Genomic DNA, 26,663 nt, shown 5'->3' with positions numbered 1-26,663 from the left:
CAGCCCCCCCAATTGCCTCCATCAGCCCCCCAAGTGCCTCCATCAGCCCCCATATGCCTCCATCAGCCACCATATGCCTCCATCAGCCCCCCAAGTGCCTCCATCAGCGCCCCAAGTGCCTCCATCAGTCCCCCATATGCCTCCATCAGCCACTATATGCCTCCATCAGCCCCCCAAGTGCCTCCATCAGCCCCCGAACTGTCTCCATCAGCCCTCCAAGTGCCTCCATCAGCCCCCAAGTGCCTCCATCAGCCCCCCAAGTGCCTCCATCAGCCCCCATATGCCTCCATAAGCCCCCATATGCCTCCATCAGCCACCATATGCCTCCATCAGCCCCCCAAGTGCCTCCATCAGCCCCCCAAGTGCCTCCATCAGCACCCCAAGTGCCTCCATCAGCCCCCAAGTGCCTCCATCAGCCCCCAAGTGCCTCCATCAGCCCCCAAGTGCCTCCATCAGCCCCCCATGTGCCTCCATCAGCCCCCATATGCCTCCATCAGCCCCCATATGCCTCCATCAGCCCCCAGTGTGCCTCCATCAGTCCCCCATATGCCTCCAACAGCCGCCAATATGCCTCCATCAGCCCCCCATACGCCTCCATCAGCCACCCCAGCGCCTCCATAAGCCCACTATATGCCTCCATCGGCAATCCGAGTGCATATGGCAGCAGGCACTTACTGAACTTTGTTCTCCAGGTCACGTCCGCTCTCCTGCGATCCTCTCTCCCCAGCTCTGTATCAGACGCTGCATGAATGAAGAACTGCGCATGCGCAGCAGGCAGTGTGCGCGCTCATGAGAAAAAGGCCGGCCGCCTGGGTGAAAATAAGGTCCTGTTTGCGCAAGCGCAGCCTATAGATGCGGCTGAAGAGGGGACCGTATCTATGGGAAACACAAGGTAAACTAATGGAATTATGAATGGGATTATTTGAACATGGGTGAATTTTTTGCAATAACATTTTGCAAATTTGAAAAATGATGGAGGGCATTAGTTTTATCAAATGAAATATGATCTTGAAGATGGGAATACCCCTTTAAGTGTTGCCTAAGACAGGAGAGAATCCACCAGTCTTCTGTTTATTTAACGACATGGTTACGATGGAGAAAGCATTCCAAAAAACAATTTCTTTCCACCTGGAGACGAATCCTGTCAGGATTGATGTAAGTGCGGTATCGGCTGCTCATCGACCCAGATACTTCTGAGGGAACCTGCCTGGCACAAACAGGCCTCTAGTAGCTACAGACAAAGAGAAGACAAAGCGTCAAGATATCTTTGAGCCTGGAAGAGTCGTGAAGTTCATCAAGATACCTCACTAAAGATTTTACCGCGTATAACTGCAGCGCTGACCGCTGAAAAAAATATAGTTTTTCGACCGAAATACGTCAAAAAAGATTTTGCCGCATATAACTTATATTTTTTTCTTTCTATAATGATATAGGCCACTAAACGCTTTTGCCACAAATAAGTGCACCAATGAAGTGGGTATATTTTTTTCTTTATTGATACTTTTCTATGGCTGAGCACCACCGTTACTGTTCCTATCTTGACGCGGTGTGACAGGCTTGGTGCGGATCAACACACGTGGCAGTGCCACCCAGTGCCTCTGTACTCTTACTTATATATATCTTTTCAACATAGCACTTGCGCCCCAAGAACAAATTGCTGGAATGACAGAGCTGTATAATGGCTATTTGGATCCCCAAATAATCTTTCCCTGCACTTGTAAATCGCTTTTATAGCACTGTCCCTAGCGCATTCTGATGTCTCTCCCTGCACTAAGATGCTGTGAAATGATTCCTCCCTATCCTTTCCCTGCACTTGTGATCCACTTTTATGGCATTGTCCCTAGCGCTTTCAGACGTCTCTCCCTGCACTAAGATGCTGTGAAATGATTCCTCCCTATCCTTTTCCTACACTTATAAATCCTTTTTTTTGGTTTTTTTCACTATCAGGTTTTTCCAATTGCTCTCCCTAGCGCCTTCCCACATCTGACCCTGCACTCAGAGCGCTTGAATGTATGACTCTAAGATGGCTGCCGTATTTATAGGGCTGTAACATCACAGGGCTGGCTAACTGCAGATTGGCCGCATGCATAACATTATGGGTCAGCCCGCTTTCCCAGAGCTCCTTGCTCCATGTCCTCACACGTGTAGCCGCCATTGTAGCCGCAATTTTAGGAAAAATTGCGATTTGTTGCCACCAAGCGAGAGGAAATTCGCATTCGTTGTGAATCAATTTTTTCCTAAAATTCAGATCGAATTCCACTTCGTCTGATTTGATTCGCTCATCTCTAATTAATATTTTTAAAAAAAGGAAAAAATATACAGTTTAAAGAAAAAGTATGTGAACCATTTGGAATTATATGGATTTCTGCACAAATTGATCATAAAATGTGATCTGATCTTCATCTAAGTGACAAAAATAGACAATCACAGTCTGCCTAAACTAATAACACACAAATAATTAAATGTTACCATGTTCTTATTGAACACACCATGTAAACATTCACAGTGCAGGTGGGAAAAATATGTGAACCCTTGGATTTAAAAACTGGTTGAACCTCCTTTGGCAGCAATAACTTCAACCAAATGTTTCCTGTAGTTGCAGATCAGACGTGCACAACGGTCAGGAGTATTTCTTGACCATTCCTCTTTACAGAACTGTTTCAGTTCAGCAATATTCTTGGGATGTCTGGTGTGAATCGCTTTATTGAGGTCATGCCACAGCATCTCAATCGGGTTGAGGTCAGGACTCTGACTGGGCCACTCCAGAAGGCGTATTCTCTTCTGTTTAAGCCATTCTGTTGTTGATTTACTTCTATGCTTTGGGTCGTTGTCCTGTTGCAACACCCATCTTCTGTTGAGCTTCAGCTGGTGGACAAATGGCCTTAAGTTCTCCTGCAAAATATCTTGATAAACTTGGGAATTCCTTTTTCCTTTGATGATAGCAATCTGTCCAGGCCCTGACGCAGCAAAGCAGCCCCAAACCATGATGCCCCCACCACCATACTTTACAGTTGGGATGAGGTTTTGATGTTGGTGTGCTGTGCCTCTTTTTCTCCACACATAGTGTTATGTGTTTCTTTCAAACAACTCAACTTTGGTTTCATCTGTCCACAGAATATTTTGCCAGTACTGCTGTGGAACATCCAGGTGCTCTTGTGCAAACTGTAAACGTGCAGCAATGGTTTTTTCTGTGGTATGCTCCCATGAAATGTATTCTTGTTTAGTGTTTTACGTATCGTAGATTCGCAAACAGTGATGTTACCGTATGCCAGAGACTTTTGTAATTCTTTAGCTGACACTCTAGGATTCTTCTTCACCTCATTGAGCAGTCTGCGCTGTGCTCTTGCAGTCATCTGTACAGGACGGCCACTCCTAGGGAGAGTAGCAGCAGTGTTGAACTTTCTCCATTTATAGACAATTTGTCTTATTTGTCTTTCTCCATTTATAGACAATTTTTTCTTCTGAGAGCTCTTTTGTGCGAGGCATCATTCACATCAGGCAATGCTTCTTGTGAAAGGCAAAACCAGAACTGGTGTGTGTTTTTTATAGGGCAGGGCAGCTGTAACCAACACCTCCAATCTAATCTCATTGATTGGACTCCAGTTGGCTGACACCTCACTCCAATTAGCTATTGGAGATGTCATTAGTCTAGGGGTTCACATACATTTTCTACCTGCACTGTGAATGTTTACATGGTGTGTTTAATAAAAAACATGGTAATTATTTGTGTGTTATTAGTTTAAGCAGACTGAGATTTTAAATACCGCCATTTGATGCACCAATATTGAATTCAGGCCTACACTGGTTCAGGCCGTGTGAGATACACCCTCTACATACAGGGGTTTGATTCAGGGATTTGAAATACAGACATTTGAAATACAGCCATTTTGGGCAAACAAATATTTAATTCAGGCCTACACTGGTTCAGACCGTGTGAGATACCCCCTCTACATACAGGGGTTTGATGCAGGCATTTGAAATACAGCCATTTGAAATACAGCCATTTTGGGCAAATAAATATTTAATTCAGGCCTACACTGGTTCAGACCGTGTGAGATACTCCCTCTACATACAGGGGTTTGATGCAGGCATTTGAAATACAGCCATTTGAAATACAGCCATTTTGGGCAAACAAATATTTAATTCAGGCCTACACTGGTTCAGACCGTGTGAGATACCCCCTCTACATACAGGGGTTTGATGCAGGCATTTGAAATACAGCCATTTGAAATACAGCCATTTTGTGCAAAGAAATATTTAATTTAGGCCTACACTGGTTCAGACCCTGTGAGATACTCCCTCTACATACAGGAGTTTGATTCAGGGATTGAAAAAACAGCTATTTGAAATACAAGCATTTTGTTCAAAGAAAAATATTTACTTCAGGCCTACACTGGTTCAGGCCCTGTGAGATACTCCCTCTACATACATGGGTTTGATTCAGGGATTTGAAATACAGCCATTTGAAATACAGCCATTTTGGGCAAACAAATATTTAATTCAGGCCTACACTGGTTCAGACCGTGTGAGATACACCCTTTACATACTGTCGTTCTATTCTACTATTAATTAAACACCCATTTAGGGCATGATCCTAAATTCAAAAAATATGAGGAGAGCGTCAAATAAGGGACGTGGCCCAGGTCATGGTGCTGCTGATGGAGCTCCTGTTGCAGGGACAGGACGTGGTCGATCTGTGCCAGCTACACGCACAAGTGAAACCCCTTCCTCAGGTGCGAGTAGGTGACAAAACCTGCAGAGATATTTGGTCGGGCCTAATGCTGCTCTATGAATCGTGATGCCTGAACAAGTACAGGCAATAGTAGATTGGGTTGCTGTCAGTGGATCCAGTTCCTTCACCAGTCTCCTGCTGAAAGACCACAGTTGGCACCTGCAACCGATGTCCATCAGTCTTTCACCTCACCCCCTTGCAAATCAGCCAAGCAGTCTGAGCCCCAAGTCATGCAGCAGTCTCTTCTGCTTTTTGATGACTCTGTTAGCAAGGTTTCCCTGGGCCATCCACCTAGCCCTGCCCCAGAAGTGGAAGAGATTGAGTGCACCGATGCCCAACCACTTATCTTTCAAGATGAGTACATGGGAGGACCATCGCAGCACGTCTCGGATGATGACGAAACACAGGTGCCAACTGCTGGGGCTTTCGAAAGTGTGCAGACCGACAAGGAAGGCAGGGGTAAAGACTGGGTGGGAGATGATGTGGAGGATGATGAGGTCCTTGACCCCACATGGAATCAAGATCATGCGAGTGACCTATGTAGTTCGGAGGAAGAGGCGGTGGTCACACAGAGCCACCAGCACAGCAGAAGAGGGAGCAGGGTGCAAAAGCGTAGCGGCCGTCCTCTAGACAGTACGCCTCCTACTGCCCACCGCAGCAAGGGACCGAGCACACCAAAGCCAGCTCCAAGGAGTTCCCTGGTGTGGCAGTTCTTCAAAAAATGTGCTGACGACAAGACACGAGTGGTTTGCACGCTGTGCAATCAGAGCCTGAAGCAAGGCATAAACGTTCTCTACCTGAGCACAAACTTCATGACCAGGCATTTAAGTGCAAAGCACAATCTGCAGTGGAGTAGACACCTCAAAAACCAAGAAAGGTCTCTGGCTCCTCCTGCTTCCTCTTCTGCTGCAGTCGCAGCCTCTTCATCCACCTCTGGAGTGACAGTGCCCCCTGCCACCCCGCAAACAAAGGATCTGCCAGCAACACCAACACCTGGGTCACCAAGCATCTCCATAATGTCCCACGGAAGCGTTTAGCTCCCCATATCCCAAATGCTGGAGAAGAAGAGGAAGTACCCCCCTACCCACCCGCGATCCCTAGCCCTGAATGCCAGCATTTCTAAAATACTGGTCTTTGAAATGCTGTCATTCCATCTGGTGGAAACGGATTGTTTTAAAGGCCTTATGGCGGTGGCTGTCCCACAGTACGTCGTGCCCAGCCGCCACTACTTTTCAAGGCGAGCCATCCCTTCCCTTTACAACCAAGTAGGGGACAAAATCAGGTGTGCACTGCGCAACGCCATCTGTGGCAAGGTGCACCTGACTACGGATACGTGGACTAGTAAGCACGGCCAGGGCCGTTATATCTCCATAACAGCACACTGGGTTAATGCAGTGGCGGCTGGGCCTGAGGCGGATTGCAGTTTGGCGCATGTACTTCCACCACTGAGGATTGCAGGGCGCTTCAGTTTGCCTCCTGTTTTTTCCTTCTCCTACTCTGCTTCCTCATCCTCTACCAGCTCCTCATCCGGTCACTGTAACACCTTCACCACCAACTTCAGCACTGCCAGGGGTAAACGACAGCAGGCAGTTTTAAAACTTATCTGTTTGGGGGACAAACCCCACACCACGCATGAGCTGTGGACGGGCCTTGAAAAACAGACCGATGAGTGATTTGTGCCAGTCAGCCTCAAGCCCGGCCTGGTGGTGTTTGATAATTGGCGAAATCTCGTTGCAGCTCTGGGACTTGCCGGTTTGACGCACATCCCTTGCCTGGCGCATGTGCTGAATTTGGTGGTGCAGAGATTCCTTTAAAATTACCCCGATATGTCAGAGCTGCTGCATAAAGTGCGGGCCATCTGTGCGCGCTTTCGGCATTCTCACCCTGCTGCTGCTCGCCTGTCAGCGCTGCAGCGTAACTTCGGCCTTCCCGCTCACCGCCTCATATGCGACGTGCCTACGAGGTGGTACTCCACCTTGCACATGCTGACCAGACTGTGCGAGCAGCAGCAGGCGATAGTGGAGTTTCACCTGCAGCGCGCACGGGTGAGTCGCTCGGTGGAACAGCACCACTTCACCACCAATGACTGGGCCTCCATGCGAGACCTGTGTTCCTTGTTGCGCTGTTTCGAGTACTCCACCAACATGGCCAGTGCCGATAATGCCGTTCTCAGCGTTACTATCCCACTTCTATGCCTCCTTGAAAAAACGCTCCTGGCGATGATGGAAGAGGTTGTGGCACAGGAGGAGGAGGAGGAAGAGGGATCATTTCGTAGGGTTTCCGGCCATTCATTCCCAAGTGGCTCCGAGGGTGGGTTCCTGCACCCTCAAACCCAAGGTACACAATTGTCCAGCCAGGCCACAGTTCTGGACGATGACGAGGTGGAGGATGAGGAGGAGGAGATGGAGGAGGAGGAACCATGTTCACAGCAGGATGGCACCCAGACCAGCTCATGGCCATCACTGGTGCATGGATGGGGGGATACAGAGGACACAGACGATAAATACACATCCCACAGAGGACAGCTTTTCGTTGCCTCTGGGCAGCCTGGCATACATGAGCGATTACATGCTGCAGTGTCTCTGCAACGACCGCCGAGTTGCCCACATTCTAACTTGTACTGATTACTGGGTGGTCACGCTGCTGGATCCCCATTACAAGGACAACGTACCGTCCTTAATTTCATAAGATGCGCGAGTACAACCGCACGCTGGTAGACACGCTTCTGGTGGCATTACCACCTGACAGTGGGGGCACAGTGGAAGCACAAGGCGAAGTCAGAGGACCAGGAAGAAGTCGCCAACGCAGCTGGGGCACCGCCAGCACCTCAGAAGGCAGGGTTAGCATGGCCGAAATGTGGAAAAGCTTTGTCAGCACGCCACAACAACCAGCACCACTAGCTGATATGGAACGTCTTAGCAGGAGGCAGCATTTCACCCACATGGTGGAGCAGTATGTGTGCACACGCCTACACGTACTGAATGACGGTTTTGCCTCCTTCAACTTCTGGGTCTCCAAATTGGGCACATGGCCTGAGCTTGCCCTTCACACCTTGGAGGTGATGACCTGCCCTGCAGCCAGTGTATTGTCTGAATGTGTGCTTAGCACGGCAGGGGGCATCCGAGGAGGACCGGGGGATCGACACACATGGGTTCACATAAGTTAGTGAAAAGCGTCGCAACAAAGCCAGAAAAAGAAACGAAAAAGTAACTCTGGATGGTTGAATCCAATGTGAATATACATAGGCAGTGTTGAAATAAAGACAAGCTCAGAAAAAGTACCCAGTATTGGTGCGCCGATCCCTCAGTCTCCTTGTCCCAACGCCGTTTCGCCAGCAACCTGGCTTCTTCCCCGGAAGAACTTATGTGAGCCCATGTGTGTCGATCCCCCGGTCCTCCTCGGGTCTTTCCTCACTACAACATACCTGTTTACTGCTGTTTTTATGACAATGTGATTGTGTTTATTTTATAAAGAGAATTTTTGTACTTATAATTGGAGCTGTAGTTCTATTGTTTGGGTATCGAATTTTGGAAAATGTGTTAGGGCTCCTTTCACTTTATTACTACCCGGTGTATTTAATTGGTGGCAGTTACATTTTCAGTTGAAATTCAACAATTTTTGGGTGTAAAGTACCACTGCTATACCTAGTAGACAGGTTAAACAATAAAACTATTTGTCTGTTACATTTTATGGTGAAATTCACAATTTTTTGGGTGTGATGTACCACTGCTATACCTAGTAGGCCGTTTAAAAAAAATAAAAATTGTCAGTTACATTTTCTGGTGAAATTAACCAATTTTTGGGTGTATAGTACCACTGCTATACCTAGTAGGCTGGTTAACAAAAAAAAAATGTGTCAGTTACCGGTACATTTTCGGGTGAAATTCAGCAATTTTTTGTTGTGAAGTTCCACTGCTATACCTAGTAGACCGGTATAAAAAAAAAAAAACATTTGTCAGTTACATTAACAAATTTTTGGGTGTAATATACCCCTCCTCTACCTAGTTGACAGCTTAATAAGTTTCAATAATTTTTATTTTACATTTTCGAGTGACAATAAACAATTGTTTTCTGTCATAGACCCCTGCTCTACCAAGTAGACAGGTTAATTAATTTCTGTAATTTTTCTGTTGACATTATACAATTTTAGACGTGAATAAACCCCTGCTCTGCATAGGTGACAGGGAATAAAATTTCTGAACTGCTTCTTTAATTGATGCGCGCCACCTCCTTTGATTCAATGCTTAAACTTAAACAAGTTGTACCACATTTAAGCTTCAATACTTTGTCCCACATTTCCACTATACTCTTTTGGCTAACATTTGCGCCTCAATGGCTTTTCCCACAATTCCACTTGACTCTTTTGGGCCACATTTGGGCTTCTGTAATTTGTCCCATATTTGCGCCTCAATAGCTTTTCCCACATTTCTTCTCAATCCCAATTTTTTTTAAAATAAATTTATCTCCCTTAAATTTGGTCTCTTTTTCTCATGCTCCCTCTCCGGCCTGGAACCCTGATTCCCCGCCACCCGTAATCACCATTGTAGGCGCATAAAAGAACATCGAAAGTTGATAGAGCAGATATCAAATTGGATCGTGAACATCACGAGGACGTGCGACATGGTGGGGCAGTAAGTATGCACACGCCTACACGAACTAACTGACAGGGGTCAGCCCCTGCAACTTCTGGGTCTCCAAATTGGGCACATGGCCTGAGCTTGCCATTTACGCCTTGGAGGTGCTGGCCTGCCCTGCAGCCGGTGTATTGTCTGAACGTGTGTTTAGCACAACTGGAGGGTTATATTTCCCAATGTTCTGGGGTGTACCCTAATTTAAAAAAATATAAATAAATTTTAAAACAAAAAGCAGTGTAGGCTACCTCCTCCTCCTCCACCGCCACTTCCACCTACACCACCACTTCCACCTCCTCCTTAACCTCCTACTCCATATGGACCTGGTCCTCCTAGATCAAGACTATTATTTTTTATTTTTATATATTTTATGTTATTTTTAGTCATTTCCATATCCACATTTGTTTGCAGAGCACTTGCCATGCGCTTAACCACATTTTGACAACATTTGCAGCCCTCTATCCCTTTCCATGACATTTTTACAGCCATTTTAGTGCTCAAAAGTTCGGGTCCCCATTGACTTCAATGGGGTTCGGGGTCAAGTTCGGGTCAAATTCGGGTCCCGAACCCGTCGAACCTGAACATCCAGGTGTCCGCTCAACTCTAATGAAAAAGATCAGATCACATTTTATGACCAATTTGTGCAGAAATCCATATCATTCCAAAGGGTTCACATACTTTTTCTGGCAACTGTATGTCATAATTGGTGTTTAGCGGTGAAGTTACATTGTACTACAGCCATTCATGGGGTTTATTAATAGGAAAGATACGTACGTCCCATTAGATGTTCTGTGTTGATTTTACATTGTTTTTTTGGGGGGGGGGTGTATTAATAGGAAAAAAAAGGAAAAATATATGTCATAATTGCCATTTAGCGGTGAATTTACGTTATATTAGACGTTGTATGGGGGTGTAGTAATAGGAAAAATAATTTATTTAATTTTTTTGGGAGGGGGCTTATTAATCAGAAAAAAATATATATGTCTTTATTGCCGTTCAGCGGTGAAGTAAAATTGTACTACAGCCATTTGCATGGTGTATAAAAAGGAAACATACATACGTCCCATTAGTCATTCTGCAGTGAATTGTGATTGTTATATTTATTTTTTTGTGGTGTGTATTAATAGAAAAGATACATACGTCCTATTAGCCATCCAGCATTGATTTTACATTGTTTTACTTTTTTTGGGGGGTGTATTAATAGGAAAAAAAAAGGAAGAAATATATGTCATAATTGCTCTTCAGCAGTGAAGTTACATTGTACTAGAGCCATTTATGGGGTGTATTAATAGGATAGATACTGTGGCCATGTGAACTGTAAAATGCATGGCCACGTCCCAGAAGGGGGGTATATCTTTCCCAGGTTCCTCAACTGGCTGAGGTGGGTGAAATCCAGAATGACGCTGGCTTGAGTAAATATAGTTGCTGAAGCTATTTTCTTTATTTATTCAGGGCTGGATATTACTTGGATTGGGATGGTAGGTTTTGGCAGTGGGACCTCCCAATACACCCCCCCCCCCCCCACCCTCAGTCCGGGGCAGGTTTTCCCTAGCAGGAAGGGATCACCAGATGAGGCCTGCTCTAATCAGGCTCGGATAAAGCACCTCCCAGTGTGTCAGTCTGGGAAGAGAGAGAAAGAGTGATTTGGAACAGAGACCTACAGAGGCTCTGTGAATGTGGTCTCAGCCGGGCTAGGCTGAGGGTCAACAAGCCTGGGAGATTTGGGGGACTCGTATTCGCTACAGCCTAGAGGCTGCTGGACTATTGGGCTGAGAAAGCCGCACCTGAAACAGTGTGTGAACTGTGATATATACAGTGCTGCCCATAATTATTCATACCCCTGGAAAATTTTTACTTAAAGTTACTTTTATTCAACCAGCAAGTCATTTTTTGACGGGAAATGACATAGGTGTCTCCCAAAAGATAATAAGACGATGTACAAGACGCATTATTGTGGAAAAAAAAACACATTTCTCAGCTTTTATTTACATTTGAGCAAAAAGTGTCCAGTCCAAAATTATTCATACCCTTCTCAATAATCAATAGAAAAGCCTTTATTGGCTATTACAGCAATCAAACGCTTCCTATAATTGCAGACCAGCTTTTTGCATGTCTCCACAGGTATTTTTGCCCATTCATCTTTAGCAATGAGCTCCAAATCTTTCAGGTTGGAGGGTCTTCTTGCCATTACCCTGATCTTTAGCTCCCTCCACAGATTCTCAATTAGATTCAAGTCAGAACTCTGGCTGGGCCACTCCAAAACGTTAATGTTGTTGTCTGCTAACCATTTCTTCACCACTTTTGCTGTGTGTTTTGGGTCATTGTCATGTTGAAATGTCCACTGGTGCCCAAGGCCAAGTTTCTCTGCAGACTGCCTGATGTTGTTATTGAGAATCCTCATGTATTGCTCTTTTTTCATGGTGCCGTTTAGGTTCCTTGATCCATTGGCTGAAAAACACCCCCAAAACATTAGGTTCCCACCACCATGTTTGACAGTGGGGATGGTGTTCTTTGGGTTGAAGCCTTCTCCTTTTTTCTCCCAAATGAAGGAAACATCATTGTGACCAAACAATTCAATTTTTGTTTCATCTGACCATAACACAAAAGACCAGAAGTCTTCTTCTTTGTCCAGATGAGCTTTTGCAAAGGCCAAGCAAGCTTTTGTGCGTCCTCCTTGGTCTGCATCCGTGGAACCCAGCAGTGTGCAGTGTCCGTTGGATTGTCTGCCTTGAGACATTGCAACCAGCAGAGCCCAGATTTACCAGGATGGCCTTGGTGGGGATCCTTGGATTCTTTTTCACCTCTCTAACTATCCTCCTGGCCAGCACAGGTGTCACTTTTGGCTTCCGACCACGTCCTCTGAGATTTTCCACAGTACGGAACATCTTGAATTTTTTAATAATAGTTTGCACTGTAGCCACTGGAACTTGAAAACATTTAGAAATGGCCTTGTAGCCCTTTCCTGACTTGTAAGCAGCCACAATACGCAGCCGCAGATCCTCACTGAGCTCCTTTGTCTTAGCCATGACTGTCCACAAACCAACTGCAGAGAGCTGCTGTTTTTCACCTGTTGAATTGATTAAAACAGCTGTTCCCAATTAATCAGGGAAATTAGGATGCTTTAGAACAGCTTGGACTATTTGGAATGGTATAGAACTTTTCATTTTCCCACAGACAGTGACAGTTTGTGAAGGGTATGAATAATTTGGGACTGGACACTTTTTGCTCGAATGTAAATAAAAGCGGAGAAATGTTTTTTTTCCCACAATAATGCCTCTTGTACATCGTCTTATCATCTTTTGGGAGATACCTATGTCATTTCCCATCAAAAAATTACTTGCTGGTTGAATAAAAGTAACTTTAAGTTAAAATTTGCCAGGGGTATGAATAATTATGGGCAGCACTGTAGGTGAGTCAGAGAGACACGTCATATTTGTTTAGTTAGTGCAGAGCCGTCTTTAATATTGATTGGACCCTGGGCAAGAATTTACTTGGGCCCCCTGGATCCTGCCTTCCCACACCCTAGCATGCAATCACGCCCTCCACCACAACACACACACACACACAAAAAATCCACACACCTCGTAGAGTAGTAAACTTTAATAATGATGAGTGGCCACTAGAGGTGTTCCTTGGCAGTAATGTAAATACTGCCTTTTTTTCTGAAAAGGCAGTGTTTACATTAAAAAGCTTGCAGAAACATGCTATAGACACCAGAACTACTAAGTTTAGCTGTTGTGGTTCTGGTGACTGTAGTGTCCCTTATTATAGAGAAGAAAAAAAAAGAATTAGCATAAAAGTTTAAAATAAAATGGCTGTATCATTATTATAGAAATTAAAAAAGCACAACTTCTGACACAAATATATAGGGCCAGATTTATCATTACTCTGACCGCTCACTCCACTTTCACATATGGCTAAAGTCAGTTTTAGCCAAGTCAGATTTATGATCGGCCCTTTAAGACTGTAATAAATGTGGTTTGACGGTAGCAGTTTATCCGTCAGTAAGCAGCTTTACAAAAGTCGCACGTTTTTATGAAAAAGTCGCACGTTTTTATGAAAAAGTCGCATGTTCTATTAAAAAGTCTCATAAGATAAGCATGGTCCTCACTGGAGTGAAATTGGGACTTTTTTGCGACTTTTTTGCGACTTTTTTAAATAGTCCCAATAGTAAATCTGTCTAGAGATTCATTTACATAAGAAAACATGCCCACTTTCAGAAAACTGGCGAGCATAGTGCAGAGCAGAAAAAAGTCGCAAATTTGTGCGCAGTTTTAGCGTTTGGGACTTTTTTGGGACTTTTTCACTCCATTATTCTGACCTGAGCTAATGATAAATCTGGCCCATAGTATTTTGCATATTTTATTTAATTTTTTTACAATGTGCAGATAGTACTGTACAACTAACCCCTCCATCCACCCCTACATACAGGGTAATACAGCGCCACATACCTCTTACATCCAGTGATGTCTCTTTGATGTAGATGTTCTCTTTCCTCATCTTCTCCTTTCAGACCTTCAGACCAGATCACCATTTTTCAGCAATTTCTCGTCTCTGCAGTTTCACAAACAAAATCTTAGTTTACTACTTTTCCATCATCCTCCCATCTTCTGGACAAATCATCCTACCACCCCCAATACTGTGCCGCTGTGCTCCCCAATACTATACTGTAGAAACAGATAAACCCCCTGATAATAGTATTACCATGCAGATAGTGCCCTTCAATAATTATTGGCACACAGTGCCCTAAAATAACTGCGCCCAGCAAATAGTGCCCCTGACACTAATAGTGTAAACATAATGTCCCTCAAAAATAATTGTGGTAAGCTGATACTGTGCCAAGGTGCCCCCATAGTAATAGTGCTCCCAAAAGTCCCACCAATAGGAATAATTCTCTGCTAGAGCACACATGGTAGTAATAGTGCTCCTACAGTGCCCCCAACATTTCCCCACTGTGCCCCAGAAATAATAATGCTCCCATAGTGCCCATACTAGAAATCATGTTCCCCATAGACCCCCAGTAGTAATAATGCCCATCATAATGCCCCCCGGAAGTAATAATTCTCCTTATAATGTGCCAGTGCAAAAATACCCCCTTTTAATGCCCCCAGTTGAGCTAATGTCCCCATAGTGCCCCGATAATATGCCAGTATAAAATACCCCTATATAGTGCCCCCAGTGAATGCCCCAACAGTGCTCCTCTCCCCTCTTCTTCCTAGTGCCCCCCATAATGTACCAGTATAAAATGCCCCATATATAGTGCCCCAGTAGATGCCATCAGTGTCCCCCATAATTTGCAAGTATAAAATACCCCTTATTAGTGGCCCCCATAGATGAGCCCATAGTACTCCTCTTGCCTTCCTCATAATACCCACCATAATGTGCCCCAGTATAAAAAACAGAGCCCCCATATAAAATACCCCTTCTTTGTGGCCTCAGTAGAAGCCCCCATAGTGTTTCTCTCCCCCCTTCCCCCATATAAAATACCCCTTCTTTGTGGCCTCAGTAGATGCCACCATAGTGCCCCCAATAATGTACCAGTAAGAAGTGCCCCCATAGTGCCACCCAATAATGCGCCAGTAAGATGTGCCCCTATAGATGCCCCTACAGTGCCACCCAATAATGTGCCAGTAGCAAGTGCCACCATAGATGCCCACCCAATCATGTGCCAGTAAGTAGTACCATATAAAAAAAGAAACACTTATACTTACCTCCATCAGGCTGGCAGCGGTGCAATACAGTCCTCTTCCGGCCTGTGTCCCCCACTGTACGGCTCAGGCGGATCGCACCGCCTGCCCCGGCCTCTGATAGGCTGCAGGTCTAGTGCCTGCAGCCTATCAGAGGAACGGGGAAAGGAGACGCCTCTCCCTCCCTTGCCCCGCCGTAACACATCTATCTGCATGACTATGGAGATGAGCGATTCCACAATGGAAGCGCTCATCTCCCTGTGCCCTGCCGCCGGTCCCCACTTGCCACCAGGGCCGCCTGGGGCCATCGCATCACTTTGCCTAATTGGCGGCCCTGCTAGCGACTCCTGGAATTTTGTGCCCATTGTAACGGCCCTCTAGCCCCCCCACGCTACACCACTAGCCAGCTTCCCCTTTTGCCCCGTGTTAAAGTTGGCCCTGAGTTAGTACATAGACGGGCAGGTGTTTCTTGTTTGTGCTGGTGTGTGAAGTCTGCCAAATAAATGCACCGTTTGGACCTGAAACCTGATGAAGTAATCTGTGATGGCGACCCCCTAAGAGTAAACAATCCCTTACAATACGTACTTCCTATAAGCCGTCCTGCGTTGATTTTAGATTGTTTGCTTTTTTTGGGTGGTGTATTATTAGGGGAAAAAAAGGTAAAAATATATGTCATAATTGCTGTTCAGCAGTGAAGCTAAATTGTACTACAGCCATTTACGGGGTGTATTAATAGGAAACATACATACGTCTCATTAGCCACTCTGCGTTGATTTTACATTGTTTTGATTTTTTTGGGTGGTGTACTAATAGGAAAAAAAAAAGGGAAAACTTGATGTCATAATTGCCTTTCAGCGGTGAAGTTACATTGTACTACAGCCATTTACGGGGTCTATTGATAGGATAGACACATATGTCCTATTAGCTGTCCAGCGTTGATTTTACATTGTTTAACTTTTTTTTGGGGGGAGGATGTATTAAAAGAAAAAAAAAAAGAAAAAAATATGTCATAAGTGCCGTTCAGCAGTGAAGTTACATTGTACTACAGCCATTTACGTGGTGTATTAAAAGGAAATATACGTACGTCCCATTAGCCATTCTGTGGCGAACTAGGATTGTTATATTTCTTTTGTGGTGTAGAAATCGGAAAAAGAATACGTTTTAATAGCCGCTCTGCGGTGAAGTTACATTATACTACAGTCATTTACGGGGTGTATTGAAAAGAAATAAACCTACTTCCTATTATCTGTTCTGCGGTAAATTGTGATTGTGTTTTTTTTTTTTTTTGGGGGGGGGGGGTTTATTAATCAGAAATAAAATTTAGAAATATATGTCTTCTTAATTGCCGTTCAGTGGTGACGTTACATTGTACTACAGCCATTTATGTGGTGTATTAAAAGGAAATATACCTACGTCCCGTTACCTGTTTTACGGTGAATTATGATTGTTATATTTCTTTTTTGGGGGTATAGCAACAGGAAAAAGAATATGTCTTAATTGCCGTTATGCAGTGAATTGTGATTATTATTATTTTTTGGGGGGATTTATTATTCAGAAAAAAATTTAATTGCCATTCAACAGTGAAATAACATTGTACTACAGCCATGTATGTGGTGTATTAAAAGGAAATATACGTACATCCCATTAGCCGTTCTGTGGTGAATTGTAATTGTTATATTTCTTTTTTGGGGGTGTAGAAATAGGAAAAAGAAGACGTCTTAATTGACCTTATGTGGTGAATTGTGATTGTTATTTTTTTTTTGGGCGGGGGGGGGGGGGTTCATTTATTTAAAAAAAAATATATATATATATATATATATGTCTTAATTGCCGTTCATCGGTGAAGTCACATTATACTACAGCCTGTTTTTGGGAATATTTATTTTAATTTTAATTTAATTAATTTATAATACAGTATGTCAGACAGACAGGTGACATGCCCTTCAAAGGGAACGGGCAGTGGCCAAAATTTTTCTGTCTCAGACAACAGAAGAAGAGGGTAGCAGCAGGAGTCGCAGCGAGAGGCCTCAGCTCCCGGTGTCATCTAGCGGTCGTGTCTGGACCAGCAACTCAGCGGTGCTTGAATGGTTGACTCGGTCTTCGCTTGTCGCAAGTGACATCAGACACCCCTAGCCAAAAGTCGGTGGGTTCCTCTGACACGACGCTTAGTTGCCATGGCCCCGAGCAGCCCTTGCCCCCACCTTTCCTGAACCTTCATCTGTCCTTTTCAGTTCCCTCAGCGTGAGACATATTATATCCTTAGGCTCGTCTCCACTTTTTTAGCGAGACGAGCTACTATAGGTCAGTCAGCAACTACTGCCCAGCCAAGATCTGAAGAGACATCCGCCGCTTTCCTCGGTAGACGGGCAAGTAGTGATGATGAATCGTGTGGGAGCGGGTGTTGCGAGCGGTCAGCTCCTGCCCTGAGACCTTTGAGGGGGACATCAGTGACTAGTGATGAGCGGCATAGGCAATATTCAAATTCACAATATTTTGTGAATATTTGGCCGAATATTCACCATAAATTAGCAAATTCGAGAATTAGTGATTTCTAGTCATTATTTACATGATTGCGAAAATCGACAATGTAATATATTTGCGATAAAAATTTGGGATTTAGAATATTTGCGACCAATACTAAAGGGTAGGCAACTTTCCCATTGGTTGCTAGGGATGTTGCTAAGTGCCGATATTGGCGATTAGAATATTTGCGATCAACACTATTCATGAATACGAATATATAGCACTATATTCTAAATATTTGCAAATTCTCAAAGTAGAGATATTTGAGATTAAAATTCACGATTCGAATATTCACGCTCAACACTATCAATGACTTGCAGACAGTAGCGGATGATAATGTAGCCGATCCCACTCGGGAGCCGGGTGAAGAATAGAGATGTCGCGAACATAAAATTTTCCGTTCGCGAACGGCGAACGCGAGTTTACGCAAATGTTCGCGAACGGGTGAACCGGGCGAACCGCCATAGACTTCAATAGACAGGCGAATTTTAAAACCCACAGGGACTCTTTCTGGCCACAATAGTGATGGAAAAGTTGTTTCAAGGGGACTAACACCTGGACTGTGGCATGCCGGAGGGGGATCCATGGCAAAACTCCCATAGTTGATGCAGAGTGTGGTAAGTTGAATTAGCAATGCGATTAATATAACCTGTATTAATCGCATTGCGATTACAACTTAGTCAAATTTGTGAACCTGCAGCTTCAGAATGAATCTAAGAAGGATGCTGTCCTTGCTTTTTGATAGGAGGTGGGAGGGTCTGGGAGGGAGGGTATGCTGATTGGCTGGAATGTGTCTGCTGACTGTATAGGGGGCAGACCGAACATCGCATATGTTCGCCCGCCGTGGTGACCTCGAACAAGCGATGTTTGCCGGGAACTGTTTGCCGGCGAATAGTTTGGGACATCTCTAGCGAAGAAGGGACTTCATCATCATCATCAGGAGAAGAGGGTGGCAGCTTGCGCGTGAGGCGGCAGCTGAGCCAGCAGTGTGGTAACGTGGCTGTGAGTCAGCAGGGTGGCAGCATTGGGAGGTTTGGGGCCAAACATGCCCGGGGTAGACCACCCACTTCGCAGGAGCCTACCAGCGAGAAAAGTAATGGTGCAGGGTCGGGGCAGCGGAAGCAGGCCAGTCAGGCCGGAGTGTTGGGGGGAAAATGCCATACTCGGTGGTGTGGCAATTTTTTGTTAGGCTGCCAGAGGAGGTGAACATGGCCATTTGCAGAATTTGTGGGCAGAAGGTGAGGTGTGGTCAGGGTGCAAATATTGGCATCAAGACGTGCAGAATCACCATAAAGTAGCCTGGGAGAACCGTGGCTCTGATGTGGTGGTCCAGCCTGCCGCAGCAACCGCTGCATCACCCTGTGGCACATACCCAATTTCATGCAGTAAAGGCTCCACCATCTCAGCTGAGGGGAGCTGTCTGTCCTTCCCATCATCTGCTGGTCCTGATGTTCCTGCTCCTTCTAATCCTCATCAGTCATTTCGTCAGCAATCGATCACTGAAGCGATTGCCAAGAGAAAATAGTATGCATGCACTCATCCAACGACGCTGAAGCTAAACATGCTCCTAGCCACGTTGCTGGTGATGCAGTCCCTCCCTTTCCAAGTGGTGGACTCTGCACCTTTCAGAGAACTGATGGCTTGTACAGAGCCGAGATGGAGAGTCCCAAGCAGTAATTTCTTTGCAAAAAAGGCAGTACCAGCCCTGCACACCTATGTAGAACAGAAGGTGGGCGAGTCCTTGAGAAAGTCGGTGTCTGCCAAAGTGCACGGCAGCGCCGATGTGTGGAGCTGTAACTAGGGTCAAGGACAATATCTGTGCTTTACGGACCACTGGGTAAATATGGTTCCTGCCCAGCCACACCAGCATGTTAGCCAGGTGACGCCACTTCCTCCTCCACATTCTCACGCTGTTGGTCCTGCGACAATGTCCGCTTCTTCCTCCTCATCCTCCACTGTGTCCTCAGCATCAACTGCAGGGACAATTCACAGTCCTCCTCCAGCATACCACATGCAGGGTACAGCGGTGTTACGCTGCTATGCACCTTGTTTGCCTTGGCGAACTGAGTCACACAGGGAATGAACTGTTCCACGTCCTTCATCAAGAAATCGAATCCTGGCTTTCTCCTCGACAACTCAAAATCGGAACCATGGTGACTGACAACGGAACATGGTGTCGGCGCTGTGACCAGGAGGACTGAGCCATGCGCCCTGCATGGCGCACATGTTCAATCTGGTTGTAAAGCAGTTTCTGAAGTCTTCACCCCATCTGCAAGACATCCTTAAGAAGGCCACCTTAAGAAGGCCAGGAAACTTTGCATGCACTTCAGCTACTCGTACACCGCAAAGCACACCCTCCTTGAGCTGCAGCAGCAGAACGGCGTCCCCAAAAATATGCAACATTTCCACCCTGATATGCAACAGTTCCACCCTCCATATCTTGGACCGATTTATATGAACAGAGAAAGGCCAAAAATGATTTCTTGATGATACGGGCAGACAGAGGTGCACCTTTATTTGTCAGTCGCCAGGACTACGGGATGAACAACCTCATATCCACTGATTCATTCCTGGAACGATGCTGCTAAATATGGCTGGCCAGGGGACAGGAGACATGGCGACTACATCTCACAGCCACATGAGCATTGTGGGAGCTGAACTAGAGGAGAAGGACATTCGAGCACAGGCAATGCATAGAGAAATGGCAGTTTTTTTCTACACAGGTGACAGGAGAGGAGGAGCTACAGGGCGATAAGGAAGACGAGGCAGATGATCCAGACACACTGTGGCAGTAGGCAGTGGAGATGGGGGCAGGGAGTCCCTCTGCATCACTTGTGCAAATGGCCCGATGTATGCTCACTTGCTTGTGTAGTGACAGCTGAATTGTTACCATTCGGCAGAGGGATGACTACTGGCTCTCCACCATGTTAGACTCTCGCTACCGGTTAAAAATGGGGGCCTTTTTGAGAGGGAGAACAAACTAAACTACTATCAAAACATCCTATGTAGTCAGTTGGCCGCTGCCTATATGCGCCATCACCCATCCTCACGCAGGTCTGACCAGGGGGGCCTTCTGGGCTCACGTTCCACTGCCATGGCTGCTGGGGAAGGGGGGGGCAGGAACAGTACCAGCACCATCAGCAGGAACTTAAAGGGGTTGTCCAAGTTCAGAGCTGAACCCGGACATACCTCCAATTTCACCCCGGCAGCCCCCCTGACTTGAGCATCGGAGCAGTCCATCTGTTCGGCCATACCCCTCTACAACCCCTTCCCCCCTTCCCTGCTCACTATATTGCTCTTTTCCTACCTGGGATCCCTTCACTATACTACTATCTACTCTAACTTGTCATTTGCTATTTTAGTAGGTGCCTATCTGAATATATACGCTTTAGATACTCTGTGAGGGACCCTCTGAAAAATGCCACCTGTTCGCTCAGGGAGGCTGACATACTGAGATATGAGGATATTTTAGCTAGATACTACATCATGATTTTCCTCCAATTCAACATAAATGGCAGAAATCACAGTCTCTTACAATGAAAAGGCTTTAATTCGCCCCTCCAAGAGATGCCAAATGTTTCAATATATAAAAAAAAGAAATGCTTTGGTCCTCCTATTCCAGGAAACCTTTTAGTTCAATCATTATCCAAATCTCTCCCATTCTAGCTTTCCTAAATGCTCATTGTGGTTCAGACTCCGCAGCCTCAGGGCATAAATGTGTTTCTTCATAAAGGGGACCCTCTTTCAATATATGCACATAACAGATGTGGAGGGCAGGTATAGTATTACTGATACAATTCAGATGTGTACATTTCATTAATGTTTATGCGCCCAATACCAACCAAACCGCTTGGTATAGTGCTCTCCTCCCAATTATATAGACCTTCAAAAGGGGTGGTCGTTATGGGAGGTGACTTCAATATCACTATGGAGCCTCTTTTAGACTCCTCCTCTCGTAAATCGGTCCTATCACATAAAGCACTTGTCTCTATACGCAAAAAAATCCACAACTCCCATTTAGTAGACATTTGGAGAACCTTCAATCCCTCTGAACGAGATTATACTGTACATTCTTCTCAAACCTACATGGTTCATACCAAAGATTAGATTATCTGTTTATCTCCAAAGAACACCTCCATTAATGCTCAAAGGTCCTAATAGATTCCACCGACTTGTCTGACCACTCCCCAGGGTTGGTAACCATTTTAACACCACAAGTGGCCCCTCAGGCTTTTAAATGGAGACTAAATGAACAATTAATCACGTCATCTGAACTTAAAGAAAAAGTACAAAAGCTTTTGGAGTAATTATGTTCGCTGACCTTATGAAAGGGTATTGGCAGGTGCCCTTAACGGAGGCTGCTAAAGTGAAAACTGCCTTCATCACACCGGTGGGGCTACAAGTGTTACCCTTTGGTCTGCATGGTGCCCTAGCCACCTTTCAAAGGCTAATGGACATTGTACTTCGTCTACATCATCAGTAGCCTTCGGCTTACTGACGATATTTCATCCACAGTACCGACTGGAAATTCACCTGCCCAAAATGCAAGCTGTAGTGGATCTCTTAGAAATGCTTGGTAACCGCTAACCCAAAAAATGTGCCATATGAAACATGTAGTGTCCAAGCTTTAGAATGCACACGTGATCTGCCTAATTCATATCGCCAGTGAACCAGCTTCCTCAGGGGTCCTCCAACAAAAAAAAATGGTCCTTGTAAGAAATTTTATCACAGGACAAAGCTCCAAATCCCTCACTTTCTTTGTAGAGTGCCATTGTAAAAAGAAAATGTATACGTTAACTTATACGGATTTGCTACGGAACCTCTGGTTGTAGGATACAAAAGTATTGTGTGCTATGCATTTGTATCTCTCCCCCTCCCAATGTATACAAATGTAGTTGAGCACAACTTGACTCTGATAACACAGGCACAGTGTTATCTTGGTTTATCTCATGCAAAAGCCATTGAAATCCATTGAAAAGTAATATTTTTCTTTGCCATTCTTTAATTAATGCGTTAATCATCAAGTTTAGCTTGGCTGCACCTATGTGTTAAATAGATGGCAAAAACATGATGTGAACCCAACCTAACCAGTCCAAATAATGATGGCTACACCTGTAATTTTAAATGTATTTTACAGATACTATTACAACAAGATTAAGGGGTCGAAATATCAAAGGCTGAAAAAGTTGCTTACAAAAGGGATGGAGCTGGTGTTAGGGGTCTAACCTGTGACATGGCAAAAAATTTATCTAATTAAGATGTATAGGAACATAGGAATGTATAGGAACATAGGAAGAAAGGCACTCTATATGAGGTCCACCAGCAGATATCAACAAAGGACAAGGGATAGTGTGTAATGATAAAAACTATATATATTTGGGTAGTATAAAAACGTTATCAATATAGGTCACTCCCAATGTATGGGTCAGAGGAGTGGGTGGTGTAAAATAGATGAATGGATAAATGAATAAAGAAAAATAAAAATAATGTGAAAATGTGATGATAAAACACCCTGTATTGGGCTATTAGTCCAGAATGATGGTATGTAGAACTTTAAATATTAGACAAATATAGTCAATAGTCTGAGTTTGATTCAGTTGATTAAAATATGTAAAAAGTTAGTACAAAGATCTAAATTGTGACAGGTTTAAAAGAATATATCAGGAGCATTCCAAATCCGATGTATGTGTATACACAGCTATGCAAAAGTTATTTTCAGCGAACCAGTGCCTGGTGGCGTCCCACCTAAAATTGGCTATCTGGTCGCTGTTAGCTTTCTGGAGGATCGTCGGTTCTTCTATGTGGGTGTCTCCGCGCAGGATCCTCTGTGTGCTGTGGATGCTTAGTGCGGTTATGGATAGACGGGGCAGGCAGCGCGGTTGCAGATGGATGCGATGACCGTGAAGGGCTGCTGTTTGTGGATCGGTCTGTCGGTGCGAGATGTTGCAGGGTCTTTTCCTCGTGGTCAGAGGGTCTCTGACTGTGTCTGGCGTTCTTGCACATGCGGCAGTGTAGCGTGCGCTTTAATTCCCTGTGTTGTCAATGGATGGGAGGCAGCCTGATGGTGCAGGGGAGTTTGGAAGCGCTTCCCAGGCTTGGATAACCATACGCGTTTCGAAGGATTGCAGCCTTCTTCATCAGTGGTAGCCCGTGTAACCAGTGTCGGACTGGGGAACCTAGGGCCACCAGTAAAATTTATTTTGGGGGCCCACCGTATGGATACATTCAAATATAATACATATTTTAACAAGTTTTTTATATGAACATAGACTGGTTGAGGTGCTGTACATTGTATATATGTATGTAGTGCAGTAAGTCTACTGTATTATGTGCCACTTGTGCAGGGGGTGGGAGACTAGGGGCCCACCTTGCTCAGGGGCCCACCGGGGGATTCCCCTGTACCCCTGTGGGCCAGTCCGAGTCTGCGTGTAACAGCCCTGCCAGGGGTTTAAATGTCCTCATCAGGTTGCAAAAAAAAGCGGGATGGATTGAAAAGGGCGGGAAAAAAGGGCGGGAAAAAAAGGCGGCAAAAAAGGGGCAAAAAAAAAAAAAGGAAACTTTGTCTAAAAGTAAAAAAAAAAAATTTTTTTAAAGAAACTTTATTGTCTAGAAGTTGTAAAAAATAAAATTATTGTCTAAAGGTAAAAGAAAAAAAGAGAAATAAATAAATACATTTTATTTATTTATTGTCTAGAAGTTGTGTATGGTGATCACATTAGCTGCATAATGTGTTTCTCTATCTCATGCAGCTGGTGGGTATTCTTGCGATATAATTGACATGTCATAGCTTTGTACAGTTGATATAAATAAATAAATACATGACTACAGATGTGAATGAAAAAACTATATGGATAGAGGTAGATATAATTGATGGTTCATGCTTGTGTGTCTATTGAATCATGTAGTCTTTTGTGTATGTAAGTGATGGAGATAATTTGTGTCAGTGATTTGACATTTGTGCCCAGTGATTGGTGAGGAGCGGGGCAGGAATCTATGTATTTCAGTTTCATGGGGGTGTTGCATTCTGTTCAGGGGGGTGTGCATAGTTCCTCTGGGTATTGGAGGTAAGAGGTGGGGGGTGAGATTTCACTGTATGTGTGTGTTTTCAACAGTTTATTCCAGTGTTTTTAATATTCTCTTCTACTGTTTTTAGTGGTCTCTTCTCCTGTTTTTTAATGGTTTTTAGTAGTTTTTAATAGATCTTCTTGGCTATATGTCTAAATTGTTGTTGTTTTTTAAAGGTGCTGTTGGTTGAGGGTAGAGTGTTGTGTAGAGTGGGGGCCCGAGACCGAGGGGGGATCGAGGTGCTGGTAAGCAGCCGGACACTCGATCCGCCATCAGTCAGGGGCCTCCCACCTAGTCTCTATAGGAAGCCAAATAGTTCCAATTCAGCGTTTAGACTCCTGGTGCAAGTGTGTTGAATTCAAAGATGTATTTTGATTCTACTCGGGACATTTGTTTTATAATAGATTCCTCCTCTCCAGTTTTAGGTAGCTTTTTCTACAGCCGTAAATATTATCCCCTTGGGGTCCTGGTTATGGTATATTTGGAAGCGTTTTGACACTGAGTGATTCATGTAGCCTGTTTGATGTTATTTAATGTTCAGCAATTTTTTTCTTTAGGGTCCTTTTTCGTCCGTCCCACATATTGCTTCCCACATCGCATTGTATCAAATAGATCACCCTGGTGGTGTTGCATGTTAGGAAGTCTTTAATTTTATGTAGGAAGGATTGGTTGTGGAGAGAATGGTATCTGTTTTCTTTTAATGTGGTAATTTTGCAATTGCTGCATTGATTACAAGATGTAGTTTATGACAGATTACAGTCTACTGCCGCAAGGTATGCAAATGAAGAAGCCTGCACATCTCATGAATGAAAGTCCAATCTTAATAAATTCCCCCTTACTTTTTCTATGCATCGAGTTCTAAAGCTCTCTGTTCTTAGTATGCTATTTGTTCTTGGTTTACACCCTTTACCCCCCGTCAACCATATGTTAGGCTAGCGGTGAATCCAACAATATGTACGTTTGATACATCCCTTCCTGTATTGAGAATGAACTATTTAACCAGCTGATATTTTTTCCCTTTCAGGAGACAGGTGCAAAGCCCGGCAGAATGATAGCAAGATGAAGAATGCATTAATGGAGTCTCAAAACCAGAGATATGTCAGAAAGGGAAATGAGAATGAAATATGGACAAATTTGGTCTAAAAAAGATGTTGGTTGACCAAATGTTTAAGTATTTTGATGAAGACAGCAATGGATTGGTGGACACTAATGAATTATCTCAGGTAAATGATTGATTTCTGTTACCAGTGTATAAAAAATATGTACAAAAAATGTTTGTTTATCCTTCATGGCCAACATCAAGGAGCTGAGTAAGACAATATTCACTTGACAGTGAAGACAAAAGGGCAATTAAAAGTTATTAACTGCCAGTTTTTTATGTCCGTTCCTTTAAGGATGCTTGTCTGAAAAACACCCATTAAAAAATGAACATCTTGAATTATACTCTTGTGTGAATAAGGCCTCATGCACACGACTGTTGTGTGCACCCGTGGCCGTTGTTCCGTTTTCCGTGATTTTCTGCGGACCCATTGTCTGTGATCGGCCGGGAGCTCCTCCTACTGGTAAGTGACAGATCATTAAGCAATGCGCCGCACAGACCTGTCACTTACCAGTAGGAGGAGCTCCTGGGCGGTCACAGACAGCGCAGCAGGTAAGTATGATGCTTCTAATATTGCTAAGTAACCATGGCAACCAGGACTGCAGTAGCGTCCTGGTTGCCATGGTTACCGATCGGGAGCCCCAGCGATCAAACTGGGACTCCGCTCGGAACTCTCAGCTGCCACAATGATCGGGGGGGGGGGAGATGGGAGGCCGCACACTGGCCACCATGATATTAATACAATAGAGGGGGGGGCCCGGGGGGGAAGGGCGCACACTGGCCACCAATGATAATACAATAGAGGGAGGGAGTGGGGCCGGGGGGGCCGCACACTGGCCACCAATGATAATACAATAGAGGGAGGGAGGGGGACCGGGGGGGGGGGCGCACACTGGCCACCAAAGATATTTCAAACTGGGGAGGGA

The 26,663-nt window shown here is 44.7% G+C and overlaps 1 protein-coding gene across 1 annotated transcript in view; it reads left to right on the top strand.

The window, feature by feature from the left end:
• FSTL5 (follistatin like 5) overlaps nucleotides 1–26,663 on the top strand; it is a 966,340-nt gene that overhangs the window by 448,777 nt on the left and 490,900 nt on the right. The window contains 2 exon segments of the mRNA XM_040418623.1: nucleotides 25,642–25,755; nucleotides 25,758–25,861. Of these exon segments, the coding sequence (XP_040274557.1) occupies nucleotides 25,642–25,755; nucleotides 25,758–25,861 (218 nt within the window).

The sequence above is a fragment of the Bufo bufo genome, chromosome 2 (genome assembly GCF_905171765.1).
Source record: "Bufo bufo chromosome 2, aBufBuf1.1, whole genome shotgun sequence".
Classification (NCBI taxonomy): domain Eukaryota; kingdom Metazoa; phylum Chordata; class Amphibia; order Anura; family Bufonidae; genus Bufo; species Bufo bufo.
Note: the sequence above shows the minus strand (reverse complement) of the source record. Positions and strands in the feature narration are given on the sequence as shown.